General features: G+C 37.4%; 1 protein-coding gene and 1 non-coding gene across 2 annotated transcripts; one reads left to right on the top strand and one right to left on the bottom strand.

The window, feature by feature from the left end:
* Positions 1 to 5,380: 5,380 nt before the first annotated feature.
* On the bottom strand, positions 5,381 to 5,468 carry LOC119999201. Its single transcript, XR_005468375.1, has one exon. It is a non-coding gene; the product is annotated as a small nucleolar RNA snoR126 (small nucleolar RNA).
* A 9,020-nt stretch (positions 5,469 to 14,488) lies between these two features.
* On the top strand, positions 14,489 to 15,173 carry LOC119998982 (phytosulfokines-like). Its single transcript, XM_038846469.1, has 2 exons — positions 14,489 to 14,677; positions 14,799 to 15,173. Exons 1-2 carry the CDS (start codon positions 14,552 to 14,554, stop codon positions 14,919 to 14,921), a joined length of 249 nt encoding a protein of 82 aa, XP_038702397.1. The 5' UTR covers positions 14,489 to 14,551; the 3' UTR covers positions 14,922 to 15,173.
* Positions 15,174 to 15,790: the final 617 nt, after the last annotated feature.

Genomic DNA, 15,790 nt, shown 5'->3' with positions numbered 1-15,790 from the left:
GATGCAAAGACAATTATTTCAAATGATATGTTTTGCTGATGTGGTTGTATTAGGATTGTGTGTTTTGATATAGTTTTGTTGAGGACAACATGAAGGCATGAAATGTTGTTGGCCTCCATGTTAGGTGAGGAAAGGATAATGTATAGAAATTTGTGTTTTGTTGATGTGGCTGTATTGAGAGGCGTAATTGACTTGACTTTTTGTGTAATAGAGGTGGGATCGGACCAACATTTTTATTGGCCCAGCAAATAGGGCACCATTGCAATTGCCCTAAGCCTAAGTCCTCTATATTGTTGGCTTGGCTTGGCTTGGTGGGCACAAGCATGCCATGTGTGTTTTTTAATCCAAGCCCATAGTGGAGAGCCGCTCCCTTCTACAAAAGCTTGGGTGCCCTTGAGCCTAATGCCTTCTTACAAACATTAGGCTTATAAACAACAAATCCATGCACATTAAATTTCTCCAAAGTGGGATTCCCATACACACACTTATTGCACTTTGTTCTTCATGATTAACATGACTATTTTGGAGTCAATTTTCATTCAACAGAAAAATGGTTTTGGACCAAATTAAACTCCAAACTCTTCTCTTCATATTGAAGATTAAGACCCATCAATTATTATTCGTCATTTAATTTGGGTCAAACTATAGTTGACCACAAATTTTCCAACAATCCCCCACATTAAATGGAAACAAACGATAAATCGGACACGAGAATACGTCTGAGAGTGTAGTAGAATCAATATTGCATTGAGATAGGTAGCTTTTGGCTTTAAACCTTCCCTAGTGAAAGCCTATCGGATTTATTTAACTAGTCAGCGAACTGACGCCTTGAACTGCCAATTGTTTTTGTAAGCCTAGTCAACAGACATCACACAACCCTGATCCAATTCATAATTGGTTCTTGGTTGTGTTCATTATTTCAGCTATGAACGTCTTGGGTTCAGTGAGTGCTTTAGAAAATATCATCTTAAAATACCTTCATGTAGCCGACCATACTCTTCACTCACATAGGTGATTTCCTATCAAGAGTATCCTTTAATACTACACTTGTTTATCACAAGATATAAGAATCATTAAAAGCATAGCTTAACCTTATACATACTTTCTAGCAGCAAATTGTGCAATCTAGGAATGGGTTGGAGTAAAAGTCTGTACTGCTCATACTTAAGTTACGCCCAACTTGTATTGTCCTATTGAACCTAGTCCCTAGGATCTCCAATCGCTAGGTTAAGTTTCCATCAAGGTAAAATATAATGAAGGAGACATGGAAGGTGAAATTGAGACGAGCTTCGAAGAAAGCAGCGAGAGAGGCCATAGAGATGGTGGGATTTGAGAACATAGTATAGCCATGGCTTCAGTATCTTTTCAAACCTTAATCGTAACAAATTTTCGAGGATCTTGGTTCATGTGGCACTGAAATGATCGACGGATTTTGTGGCGGGAGGAATTTGTGTTTGGGCTCCATCCCTGGCTTATATTAGGCTTTTCAAATTTTCAACATTAAATCCTAGTCATAATTTTCCATTTTATTTCAAAGAAATTTCCTTTACATATTTTTATGAAATAAATCTTAAAAACGTCAACTATTTCCTAAAGCAAAATTGAGAATTTTTCAAATATTTGATTTCCCTTTAAAAAAATAGAACGTAGTATTTGATGTTAATTTATAGGGAAAATTTGGTATTACCCCTTTGGAAAACTTATTAGTAATAACCGTCCAGCTTTTCAATTCCTAGTCAAAAGGACCTTAATGTAAGTTAGGTCTTGATAACAAGTCAGGTGTCAGCCTAATTGGTTCCCATTCTTATATTTATACCTTGTGGTCAATGGTTCAATAATTGTGGGTAACATTTATGTGTGCATTTATGTGAATTATGTTAGTGTGTGTGAGTTGGAGAGATACATGTGTGGTGCATGTATGATGTGCTTCTATTGTCAGATAAATAAAAAAAATTAGGTCTTGATATATTCAACAATCTGGGCAATTCCCAGCTCATCAACACATTGTTTTGTAGGATTTGAAAATCAACTCAGTCTGTGCAACAACAAACAATATATTTTAATTTTTAACTGAGTGTGTTATCATAGCTCAAAAGAAAGGACAAACCTCTTATTGTCAACCTGAGTTTTCAATAGAGAGTTAGGCTCAAACTTGTGCTGCTAGATTTGAGCCTTATCCAGTGTGGCGGCTATTCATCATTGGTGTTTTCATTGAGAGTGCACGCGCCTGCATGTAGGCCCGTGAGCTGGCACTATCGTAGGCTGGCCTGTCCCAGAGCCCATTCATTTGTGGAGTTGGGTTAGCAGACAGTGGGCCGTGTCCATTATGGACGGGTTGGAAAAGAGAAAAAGGTAGTAAAAAAAAAGAGAAGAAAAGAAATGTCGTTAAAGTAAGTGCGAAAACTCAAGATCCACTGGACTTGACAAGGCTATGTAACCCTAACTTACAAGGCTTGGGGCGGTAAGTGGGCTGTATACTGAAATGGTACAGCCAAGGCCATGCACCCCAAGGGGGAAGATTGATGAGAATCTTACATTGGGGCGATAAGTGGGCTATATGCCGAAATGGTACAGCCAGGGCGATGCACGAGGACGTGCATGCTCCCAAGGGGGGAGGATTGATGAGAATCCCACATCGAAAGATGGTGGATTTGGAGTCTAGCTTATAAAGGATGACAAACCTCCTATTATCAACATGAGTTTTCAATATAGAGAGGGGTCCAAACTTGTAATGTTAGACTTGGGCCCCCATCATTTGTGACTGGTATTCATCATACACACCACAAAAATACTATCTTTTACACCACATTTTGAACAAGATAAGGTGATTGGACCTCTATTTTGAGGTTCCAATGTCTTTTAATTAGGATGTTCTAGCACTTAGCTAATGTATTTGATTGCATTTTAGCTTAGTTTTACACTTACGAATGTTTCTCCTTGGTTTTGTAGGAATCGGACCTTATTCGGGCAAGTTGGAGCACTTTTTGGGCACTTTTTGCTGTGAGGTGTCGGGACACCTCTCAAGGTGTCCGGACACTTACTGTCCGGACACCCACATTAGGTGTCCGGACACTTTCTTTGAAAAATGAGACAGAGCCTATAACGAAGACTTGATGAAGCCCAGGTGTCCGGACACCTTCCGAAGCCGTCCGGACACCTACCGCGGATCTGCAATTTTCTGCACCAAAATTTCAAGGGCATTTGGGGTAAATCATGTATGTAACCAATGGGGAACGTTTGTATAAGGGTAGTTAGGTATTTTCAATGGGAAAAAGAGGAGAAAACCCTAAGATTGGGTCTTCCTTCTGATAATTCATTCATTCACAACATCTAGCCTCCATAGTTTTTCTCTCTTTCTCTCTCTAGGTTTTTACTTAGTTCTTGTGATCTTGATTGTAAACATTGGTTTTCATCTATAAAATTGATGTTTATTCTCATTATAATGAGTGGCTAAGTTCCCTTTCTAGTTTCTAGTCCCGAACGGTGGGTGCAAGGTTTCGATTACTCAAGGTATGCTCAAAGAATCGTAGCTTCGATTTCTCTCTTTTAATTTCGTGATAGTTGTGTGATTGGATCTATGAGAATGACATATTTGATTGTATTCTTGGATTGTCTAGTCTAGGGATTGCATCTAATGTGTTCGATTGAGAATTGTTAAACCCATTGCATGATTTCCTTAATTAATTGAGTTTTTCATTGCATAGCTATTAATTATGTGTATTGATGATGGGGTTTTGGGTTAATTTAGGAATGTGCATGGGAGAGTTATGGTTAATTGATCTTTGAGTGTGAAACTAGGGTGTTAGCCAAGCCGAGCCCCAAGGGGGAACATTAATCCATAATATTAGGTGCTTATCCCTTTGCGTTCATCGTAGATTAAGAGACCCGATGGCCTACATGTATGAATTGAAGTCTTATATCCTAATTCTCTTTGCATATGCATGATTGATAATATCACACAATGCATTGTGTATGGTTGTGTGTGTTTGCAATGATACCTTGAGTATGAGAACCGAGTAGCCACCGGGACGGATTAGAGACTAGGTTTTTAATTAATTGTTTTAAATCCAATTTGTGCTTACTTTGATTAAAAAATCGCTCATGCTACCGAGTCATTCGACCCACTTCTTTTACTTGCTTTTATTTGATATTCATTGTGTTTATTAGTATTAGCTAGTCATTTGCATATCATTCACTTCAAATTTGCATTGCTTCCTCGTGGATCGATACCGGACTCACCGGTTTATTACTTGACGATACCCTACACTTGGGGTAAGTACACACACACTTTGGTGTCGGTCATAAGGTTACACCAAAAAATTATAAACCTACACACAATTATAGTGAAAAAACTAAATTACCTTTGTTTATAGATGGTACGCTCTTTCATATTTCTCTCTTCCAGGAACGTGTCTTCGACTCGTTCTGGCAATCTCCGGCTCTTGAGATGGGTACCGATCTTGAAGTTCCTAGCAATTTCGATGAGCGATTCTGATGAAGGCGCCTTCTCAAGCGTTTCGTATGAAAACAAAGTAATAAACTATGATTAACTAAGCGATATTTATACACTGTGTATTGCCACACCCAACAAACATAATTTCTCTTTCAATGGTAATTTTTTTAAGCTTCACGCCATCAATGAAAAATCAAATCGTCTTCAGGTTCACATTCTCATATGCAGGGGATTCAATTGTGTTTTTACTGGGTTTTTAGATTAAGTTGAATAGTCGGTGAAATAAGCAGAGCAAAAAACAGAGCATCCGATAAAGTGAGATTTCAGAGCCATTTCTTCAATCCTCGAACACTTTTTGATCATACTAACAGCAAGATTACATCAGCTTAACTACATTGGGTGGGGTCCGATTCTACTTTGCGTCCTTTTCCATCAAATCGCGTCCATAAACAAGAAATACAAAGATTTATCCAGACAAAAGGATATTTATGTCATTGTATAAAATATATTTATATAAATTATAAAAAATTAAAAAATTAAAAAATGATGTAAATATAAGTCATTTTATTATATATTTATTTATTTTGTAGACAAACAAATCCAGTCATTTCAATTTCTCAAAAAAATAAAATAAAAATCCAGTCATTTCAATTTTTACATGGAAAGCATAATCATATTTCCTTCATGCTGAAACAATTCATAGCACAAATTCGGAATCAGTCAGAAAGAAATTGTTTCAGAATAAACACAAAAGTAAAAATAAAAAATAGAAAAGAAAAAAGAAAAAAGAAAAAAAAAAGGATGGTTATTAGGGGATCTGAGCTCATGTTCCATGGGGCTCAAAGATGGAGGGAGCATTCAGAACGAGGAATTATCTTCCAACCATGGCAATCCCCCGCCAGAATCCAAAATAAAAAAGACGAAATAGAGGCTCAGACACGCACAAATGCAGTCATCAAATAAATATAAAGCCCATCATTTCAGTATCGAGAAATGAAACAATTCATCATCGCCTCGTCAATCAAACAAAAAAAAAATCCAATTACTGAAATTTTTTTTAAAAAATGGACAGCTTTGACACTAGCTTAAGGGAGGCGACCTACTCCGATGTGCAGAAATTGGAAGCCCTAGCACCTCAACGAAGTGTTTTTATAGGAGAACGAAGATGCTATTGCTATTTGCTGCCCCATTAAGGCCCATTTACTTCATTGGGCTGGCTCCTTATCAGCACCGCCTGCTCTGCCTGGCCCAGTGGTTCTTCCTTGCTTATCTTTTCATTACTATTTTATTTTTTAACATTATTTATCTTTTGACCAATTTTTTTTTTTTAAAAAAGAACTCAATTTGGAGTGGCTTACTTACTGGCTTGAGATGAGCAAGTAAGGCATAGCTTTCAAAAGTTTTCGTCAACTACATTATTATAATGACTTTGCTTCATTTAGTATGAACTACTTGAAGGTTATAACAAAGTAAAAACTAAGCAAAAGTCTCCTATTCCTTATATCTCTTAATGAATTGTAGGTGTTCTGATGTTGATGTTGGTCATTGAGAGGGTAATCTTCGTAAGTATATTTTCCAAATAATGTTAGCTTATCTATCTTTGTTTAATAGTTTGTCACATCATATATCTCATATGCATGCATCCTACAAATAGTCGGGAAAAAAAATTAAGAAAGAAAATTATTATTTTTAATTTTTTTTATAAGCAAATGACTTTTCCAATTGAATGAATCAATACGCTACCAGGAAGCAATAATTACCAAAGGCCCAAAGCCCCATTTTGTTGACTTGCCATATCTATATGTATAAGAATTCTCCTATAATAACACAAAATAAGTCTGTCTGTCTGTATTAAGTAATTATTGACTGATCACTCCCAGAAATCATTGTCATATATAAACCATTATCTTGAATTAAACATACCGTACTCTGTTTGTTGCACCTACCCCCAGCCCGGTAGAGAATGTGCCCTACAAAACTCCTGGTACATGCCCTTTCTGAGTATGCTCCCAATGAATTGAAGTTGATATATTCTTCTCCATCATCATCTACTTTTAATAATTAGTTGAATTGAAGTTGATATATTCTTCTCCATAATCATCTACTTGGAATAATTAGTTGAACGAGCTTCATTGTCACGTCTCACTTGCTTGGTCTTGTGATTCTCATTGCAGTTAGCTAGAGAGTGTGAAATGCGTGAAAATGACTTTGTAACCATATATGCGCGCAAGATATAAGAGATAAGAGCTTAATTAATTTAATGCAATGAAAGAAAAATTGATCATGGGTCACAGAAAGGTTGATTCCCCAGGAAGCATACCTTTTTCATGGGAGGATTCGCCTGGGGTCTCCAAGGTTATCACGCACAGCCACCACCACAACAACAATGTCCATGACTATGAGACTCCTCCTTGCTCCATTATTAAGAAGGCTTCATCAATCCCTCCTCCTCCATGTCCCTCATTATTAATGCAGCAGCCTCCAAGGAGAAGCAGGTCTGCTAAGGGCTTTGGAAGGCTATGGCAATTAGAAGACCCATTTCTTGCCGCTTACAAGGAGTGCACAAAGAGGACTAGTACTACTGCGCATGCAGGTGATCCTGATCATAAAACCAGCAGCAAGAAAAGCTTTAAATCAATGAAAAGCAATCTTGTTTTTTCTTGCAAGACTACTTCTTCATGTGACGTCAGAAATGATAATTTAGTGAGGCTAATTGATCTCCCACCCCTCCCTAGAGATAGAATATATTCTTGTGTTAAGATGAGGGGAATCAATTAATTCTATCTATATACAGAAACTTTTATTTTGAATTTACATATATTCTAACAACAGCATGCAATTATTTTAATAAGGGGCAGACCTAGGCACACCCAAGGGGCAGCTGCTTCCCCCACCACTTTTTTTTCTTCTTCTTCTTTTTGTGTAAGTTAAAAAAATCTAGCATTAAAATTAAATGAGATGGGTCACTCAATAAAACATGTCTCCCTTAATATGATAGACTTAAATATTTGGTCCAACTTAGAATATAGAAGGGCAACAAACATGCTGGCCAATATATGCAATTAAGTGGGTCACACTAGTCTACCAGATGTTCTGGGCCTTTTAGTGATCGAAGAAGAATCTAAAATGAAAAGTTTACTAGTTGTCATGACGTCCTTTTAGTTCATTGAATCTTCGTCTTCAATCACTTTCTTATTCTCCTATTGGAAGGAGTATCCCTACACTGCCCGCCCAACCAAATCTTCATCATGGTCTCCCCCTCGACCCAAACTGCCTTATCTGAGAGTAGATGGACTAAACCATATCTACACTTACAAGATTTATACCAAAATAATGCAACCCCGACACCCCGTCCGGATGGCTCCTCTAATGTCCAGACACCTAGTCTATTTCGCCACCTCTGACTTAATTTCCAGTTGAGCCATCCGGACAGCCATATCGTTCGTCCAGACACCTTGTCCTGTTTTCCTGGAGGAAGGATTTCCAATCAATCTCATCTATCACCTCACCTACCTGACTATTCGAACACCTGATCACCCGTTTGAATAGTTTATCTAGAAATTGCTACACTGCGGTAGACTTCGACTCCACACACGATCCGTTCTGATACCAAATTTAGTATCAAACCTCAAAAATTAAAGGTTTGGTCTTCTATAGACTTTAGTTGTACTAAATCCAAAAACAATAAAGTTATGTTTGTGCGAGAAAGACGTTTTTTTTTTTGAAATACCGTTGTAAAATTTATTTTTCATTGGAATAGATTTTTGGACACATATGTATCTAACCCAACCGATTGAGAGAAGACATTCTTGCTTTGCTTGAGCATCGAAATAAGAAAATCGACCACACTGTTCTTTGTTTGTGATTGATTCAAGTTTAATTGTTGTTAATATCCGCAATGACTATTTATAAAAAGAAAAAAAAATCACGATTGCTCAAGTAATGATTCTGTCATAGTGGGATTGGCCGGTGTGGTATTTTATAGAAAAATGATAGAGGCAGTTGGAAGAATACATGAACCCATACTGTTTGCTTGACCAATGACACAGCCAGGGATCACCAAAATTATCACTAATGATATCAAAATACCCTCCAACAAAATATCAACACATGTCTAGAACACAAAAAGCTATACTGAGGACCACCGAGGCTACACTTGGTGTCACCTTGGTTCTTGTCTCCTCGGTACCTGAGGAGTTATGATGGGTTGATCGGTAAATCACCCTGACTATAAATACAGAGCGTGCTTATAGCTCCCACGATCTCCAAAGAGCGGTTATAACAACAAAGTAGCAGTTATTCAAGGAAGATATAAAAGGAGAATTCTTATTCTGGTAAAGGAACTTCACTTTTTAATTACTTAAAAGGAGAAAGCTTGATAAACCGAGCAATCTCTCTAAATTTTCCTTATTACAGAACTAACTTGAGCGTCGGAGTGGCCCCCTGAGAAACACTTCGGGGACCCTTTAGCTCACTTTTGTTACACGTGCAGAGAAAAACATCTTACTATATCCTTTGTTTGGCTAACTGGGACACACGAATCGAGAAGTCAAATTATTCGATTATGCTCGTCATCAGTTTGACACCGTTTGTGGGAAAGAAAGTAATCATCTTTTCCAAAACAACTCACAAATGGTCAGACTAAGGAATCCCCGATCCAAAAACTTGGGGCCTAATGATCCTCAAGAGACTGATCTTCAGGGAGAACTACCTTTGCCCGAGCAAGATCAGTCTAATGCTTCAGTCACTCAGGAGCATTTTTCAGTGTTAGCTCAACAGATGCAAGTCATGATGGAGATGTTGACAGCTCAGTAGCAATCTCCACGACAACCATTACCGTTTGGAGTTAAAGTTGAGGAAAGAGTTGGATATGGTTTTATATCAAGAAGAACTTTTATGGTATCAAAAGTCTCGCGAGGAGTGGATAAAATCTAGGGACAGAAATACTAAATTTTACCATGCCTCAACTATAATTAAGAGGAGCAGGAGCAAAGTTGAATCTTTGAGAGATATGGGAGATAATAGCATTTGGGTCTCAGATCCCATGGAAATTCAGCAAATGGTTAATTGCTATTTTCAATCTTTATTTACAGCAGATGGGAGTTGTGATATTTCTTTGGCTGCTCGTAATTCTTTCCCTGAGCTGAATCCTGAACATAGAGAGATTATTGCTGCTTCCTTTAGGCATGAGGATATAAAGCAAGCTTTGTTTGATATGGCTCCTTTCAAAGTGCCGGGCCCAGATGGGTTTCATGCAGGATTTTATCAACGGATGTGGGATGTTATTGGTATGGATTTGTGTCGTCTTGCTATGCAATTTTTTGAGACTAGCCACTTGCCTCAAGGTATTAATGATACTTTATTAGTCCTTATCCCAAAATTTCCTATGCCTGAACTGGTGAGTCAGTTTCGACCGATTAGCTTGTGCAATGTGGGCTATAAAGTTATTACTAAAACCATGACTAATCGACTTAAGCGAATTCTTCCTCATGTTGTTGCTCCTAATCAAAGCAGTTTTGTCCCGGGGAGACAGATTACAGATAATATTATTATTTATCAGGAGGTGTTGCATTCTATGGGAAGGAAAAAGACTGGTCAGGGGTATATGGCTATTAAGATTGATTTGGAGAAGGCGTACGATCGCCTTTCTTGGGAGTTTATCCAGGATACTTTGCAGGAGATTGGCTTTACTGATGCTTGGGTTAGAAATATTATGAGTTGTGTTTCTACTTTTCGCATGTCCATAGTTTGGAATGGCCAACAGTTGGATTGGTTTAAGCCAAGTCGAGGGGTTCGTCAAGGCGATGCTATTTCTCCTTATTTATTTGTGCTTTGTGTTGAAAGGCTGGGTCACCTGATAAATAATGATGTTTTGTCTGGAGCCTGGAAGGCTATTAAACTGTCTCCTTATGGACCTGCTTTATCTCATTTGTTTTTTGCGGATGATATGGTGTTATTTGCTGAAGCTTCGGTGGATCAAATAAAGGTGGTAATGGATTGTTTAAATTTATTTTGTGCAAGCTCGGGGCAGCGTGTTAGTTTCCAGAAATCTAGTATTTATGTTTCGAAGAATGTGGATCAGGGTGTTGCTTCTGATATTTCTAGAATGTCGAGGATCCCTCTCACTGATAATTTGGGCAAATATTTGGGTACCCCTTCAATCCGTGGCCGGGTAAGTTCCAAGGAGTATCAATATGTAGTGGATCGTATTTCTTCTCGTTTGGAAGGTTGGAAAACTAGACACTTATCGTTTGCCGGTCGTATCACTTTGGCGAAATCCGTCTTGACTACTATTCCAATGTATGTAATGCAAACGGCTTTGCTTCTGAAGGAAATTTGTTTGCATATTGAGAGGCTTGTGCGCCGCTTCTTGTGGGGAGGTAGTGAAGATAAGAGACCGGTTAGTCTTGTTAGTTGGGAGCAAGTTACCAGACCAGTTGAAGTGGGAGGACTTGGGATTAGGAAATTGGAGCAAACTAATCATGCTTTTATGGCTAAAGTGGGCTGGAGGCTTCTCAATGAGAAACAAAAATTGTGGGCTAAGGTAGTTTCAAGTAAATATATGAGAGGGAATCCTAGTGTTGTGAATCTCAAAGGGAAGCAAGGATCTTCAAACTTATGGCGTGGTATTGTGAAAGCTGGCAATATTTTGCATAAGGGAGTGAAGGCGTTGGTGAGGAATGGTCGGAGAACACGGTTTTGGCTTGATCATTGGATGGGAGATAGCCCTCTCATTGATGTATGCTTGCATGATATTTCTTTGGTGGAAAAGCACAAGATGATTTCTTGTTATTGGCAGCGAGGACTGGGTTGGATATGGGCGAAGTTTCAGCATTTATTACCTGAAAATATAGTGCAGCAACTAACGACATTCATGGTGCGTGAGGAGGATGATATGGAAGACGGTATTTGTTGGGGTTTATCAAATAATGGAAAATTCTCGATAAAATCTGCTTATATGGCCACGGTTGGGTTAGATGGGTTGAATGTAGATCCTCTTTGGCCGAAAATTTGGAGACTTAATGTTCCCCAACGAGTTAGAGTGTTTCTTTGGCAGCTTACTCATCAACGTATAATGTGTAACTCGGAGCGTTTTAAGAGAAAATTTACAGGTGATCCTAGCTGTAAGCTTTGTAGTGGTGTTGCTGAGGACGTGAATCATATTTTCAGGAGATGCCCAAGAGCTAAACAATTTTGGCAAGCCATTCTTCCAGATCAAGAGTTGAGTTTTCAAGCTGATTTGGGCTTTAATGATTGACTTCATTATAATATATGTGGGAGAGATGCTCGCAATTTATCCTCTAATTGGGCCGCGATGTTTGCTGTAATTCTTTGGTGTCTTTAGAAGTGGCGAAATGAGTATGTGTTCAATGATAAAGTTTCGTCTTTGGCAGTGAAAGTGGAGTGGTTTCAACTTCATATGGCTGAAATCGAAAGAGCTTTTGCTAATCAATTGCAACTGAATGGTATAGGTGTTAATAAAAGGGTGGTGTTGGAGCTTGTTGGGTGGTCTCCTCCTCCTGATGGGTGGGTCAAACTTAATACAGATGGTTGCTGTAAAGGAATGACTGGCTTAGCTGCAGGAGGGGGCCTTGTGCGAGATGTTAGAGGGAGATGGTTGATTGGGTTCACTATTAATATCGGGATTTTTAGTGCTGTTGAGGCTGAGCTTTGGGCAGTATTAGAGGGTCTTTCTTTGGCATGGCAAAATGGGTTTCGAAAAGTTTTTCTTGAGACAGATTCGCTTGTTGTGGCCTCCTGGCTGCAGGATGGTTGTGTTCCAAATATTCCTATTTCTAATTTGATTTACAAGTGTTGTGATCTTCTGAAGAAAGATTGGGAGGTCAATATTTGTCATGTGTTTCGGGAGGGAAACAGATGTGCAGATCTGTTAGCAAATTTGGCTCTTCAGCATGATCGTGGAGTTTTGGTCATTCATCAACCTCCTGTGGATATTATAGAGATGTTAAGAGAAGATGTTATTGGAGTATCTTGGCCTAGGCGTGTAGTCAGGAATGTTGAGTAGTTAGTTAGTTTGTTCTTGTGGGTATCCCCTCCTTGGTATCAAAAAAAAAAAAAAAGAATGTAGAAACAAAGTGATGTCATGTGAGAGAAAAGTGAACATTCATTTGAATAATTAAGAGTATTTTTGTAACAAAAAGTAGCACATGTCACAATTTTACATGTCATAAGCATATGTGGTATGTCACATAGATTATGTATAATTATGAATGTTTATTTTATGTACAATAAGTTCCACCGTGATACACTCTCATGAACCACCAAGGTGCACATATTTGACATTCAAACTTACTAGAAACGCTCAAAAAACTAACTAGAAACGCTTTTGACTTATTCAAACTTCAAAGCCACAAAGTTATGTGGCATTGGCTTTTCCCTATTCAACAAAGCTCATTGCATGTCACTTCGCCATTTGCATGTGAAACATATTTTGACTTTATTGTCGATTCCCTTCAGGCTTCAGCCCATGTCAATGTGAATCTACTGCGTTTTATTCAAACATCCCCACGCATGCATGCATGAACCCCCCCTTTTTTTTCCCTGTGAAATATTTTAATATATGCTTTTCCCTGGTCAGCTGATTATTTGTTTTCAATAAAAGCACGGACATATATATATATATAGTTATTAATCAAGAATTAGAAGTCATTAACGCATTTAAATGGTCACAATATATACCAAGCTGTACCTGCAAAATCTTATAGGAGTACTACGGTCGGGCCTGCATGCATGGTATCATAAACATTCCACCCTGTTTAGTAGGGCGGTTCCACAAGTGTTTGCGGCTCCGTACTGTCAAACAGGTGAAATACGGCCAACGGAAAAGTAAATATTTTGTCAATAAATTTAATATTTATAAAAAAAAGAAAATACACATTAATAAGCTTAATATTTTACTTCTAACATTGATCCACTATTAATTATATTAATATTTTTATTAATTTGTGATATTTTAAATAAAAATAATATTAACATTATTACTGTAATGTGAGCCCGTCCACAGTATTAAACATATATATTTAATAAACCAATTAATTTATGGAATAAATACACCTTAAATATTAAATTAAATTCAATATTTGTAAAGATTTAAGTGCAAAATTAATCAAATCATTCATTTAATAAGAAAATGATTAAAAGTTTATTATTAAATTTAAGATAATACTTTTCGTCAACAGTTTTTTAGCTAGCGTCAGTTTTTAATTCACTAAACACCCCACAACATATTTCACAGCTTTAAGTTAAGTTTTTTTTCTACAACATTTCTACTAGCATTGAAAATCAAACTTTTCGCTCTATCAAACAGAGCTTGGGGATGTATTCTTTGATTTCAAGCTTTGAAATTACGTGATTGAATGGTTCTCCTTACCATTTGATTCGCTTATGCTGAATACCTTGAACCTTGCTTAGTAGTCATGTACTTACATATAGTGTTGTTAGTTGACGATTCAAACTGAAGTTGATCACATATATATCAAGTTTAAACCCATATCTTGGCATATGTACTTTTCAAACTTAAAAGAATAAAAACAACAAAGAAATTGGTTTTTAACCAAATTGTGCTCGACTCTGACATCATTGTAGGTAGAACGAGAAAAATGGACACCCAGAATCTGATTCATATCTCATATCTTTTGACAAAGGTAGAAAGAAAAATTAATAAATTTGTTCCCTTTAAAATGTTTTTCCTTTTATTCCAAACCAACAAGCTTTATCTTCTTTCAGGGCAAACCAAGTCGTTTAAGTCAATTACTATAATTTCCATGCATACCAAAATTAGTGGCGATAAGAGCGATGCCATTCAAACCTTAAACAACAGCTTTTCATTTTCGAAATCTCATTTTTTAAAAAATAAAAAAAATTTAAATTAAAACCTTCCTCTTTTTTTTTTATTTTTATATACTAATTAATTTTGTCTTATCTGATTCTTAGCCTCTCCGGTTCACACGTACGGGTACCTTTTCCTTCTTCCCCTCCTCCTCATTCCTCTTTATAAATAACTCACACACACCACCTCTCTTCTGTACCTCTCAAATCTAACATTGAATTCCTCTTACAAAAGCAGAACTATCAAACATGGCCGTTAAGGTTGCCACCTTTTTCATACTATCTCTCCTCCTCTGCTGCTCCACCCTGTCCGCCATCGCTGCTCGCCCTGAGCCGGCCTTTGCTGATGGTTCTTTAGCAAAAACCCAATCTGGGGTTCGTCTGCTTTCACTAATTACGTGATTTTTTTGTCTCAAGTTTTGATTTTGGTAAATGGGTTTTGATTAATTATATATGTCAATTGAATTGTTTTAATTTTTGTGTGTGTATTTTTTAGGTTGTTGAAGGGCATGCAGAAGACAGCTGCGAAGGAATTGGAGAGGATGAGTGCTTGATGAGAAGAACTCTTGCTGCCCACATCGATTATATCTACACACAGGACCAGAGCCACAAACCCTGAAAACTTGCCCTGTTTTATTTTATCACAACCATTGACTACAGCGTATGTTAATACATGTAGTAGGTGGTAAATTAATTAATAAGATAAAATCATAATAAAAATATCTTTTAATCTTGTTTTGAGATTGTGGGTTGATTATCGCAACATGTCTTCCTGTTTACCTCAGCGAGTATTCAATATTTCTTTCCAATTGGAAGGGTGTAGTGTCAATTGGAGTCTTTATCAAGTCATAACGCGGATTTGAGTGCCTTTATTCTATTTACATTTGAGTCATTGATATTTTCTTGACGAATATTGACTATAACATTAAACAAATGCGGAGAGGTTGAATCACATTTGTGCCCCATTTTATTTTTCCTAAATTTGATTCGACGGATGGGAGGGAAGTGATTACAACAACACATGTGCATGTCTATTTGTTTGCATATGAGATGCTTTTTTAAAAAATCTTTGTGGAATTCAATATGAACAACCGTTAGGTATTAATAGATATAGATAATTTCAATTATTAAACCCCAAAACATCTTGTAGTAACTTCACAGGTAAGAGTGCTTCTGCGAGAGCACTATTGGAATGGGTGACCTCATTGATAGGAATCCCACATTGAAAAAATGTGGAACTTCTATTCAACTTATAAGTGGTGCCCAACTCTCAAGCACTTGAGGGCTCTTTTAAGGACAAAACTCACATGGGTCTTTTACCCAACTTGAGAAAATATTTCAAGTGTTGCTTGGACCCAACAATTCTCTTCTACCCATTCTTCAAATTATCACATGGTATCAGAGCGGTTGCTCGATCCTTAGGACCTCCACCCGATGGTGTTTGGTTCATCTGTGTGCCTTTCGAATATGGACCACCCACAAGGTGAG

This window comes from Tripterygium wilfordii, chromosome 5 (assembly GCF_013401445.1).
Source record: "Tripterygium wilfordii isolate XIE 37 chromosome 5, ASM1340144v1, whole genome shotgun sequence".
In the NCBI taxonomy this organism is placed as follows: Eukaryota; Viridiplantae; Streptophyta; class Magnoliopsida; order Celastrales; family Celastraceae; genus Tripterygium; species Tripterygium wilfordii.
Note: the sequence above shows the minus strand (reverse complement) of the source record. Positions and strands in the feature narration are given on the sequence as shown.

Bases quoted from the DNA above. Each gene is read 5' to 3' on its own strand.
- LOC119998982 (XM_038846469.1), top strand. From the start codon at position 14,552: ATGGCCGTTAAGGTTGCCACCTTTTTCATACTATCTCTCCTCCTCTGC. The intron at 14,678-14,798 runs GTTCGTCTGCTT...TGTATTTTTTAG, and splicing joins TAGCAAAAACCCAATCTGGG to GTTGTTGAAGGGCATGCAGA.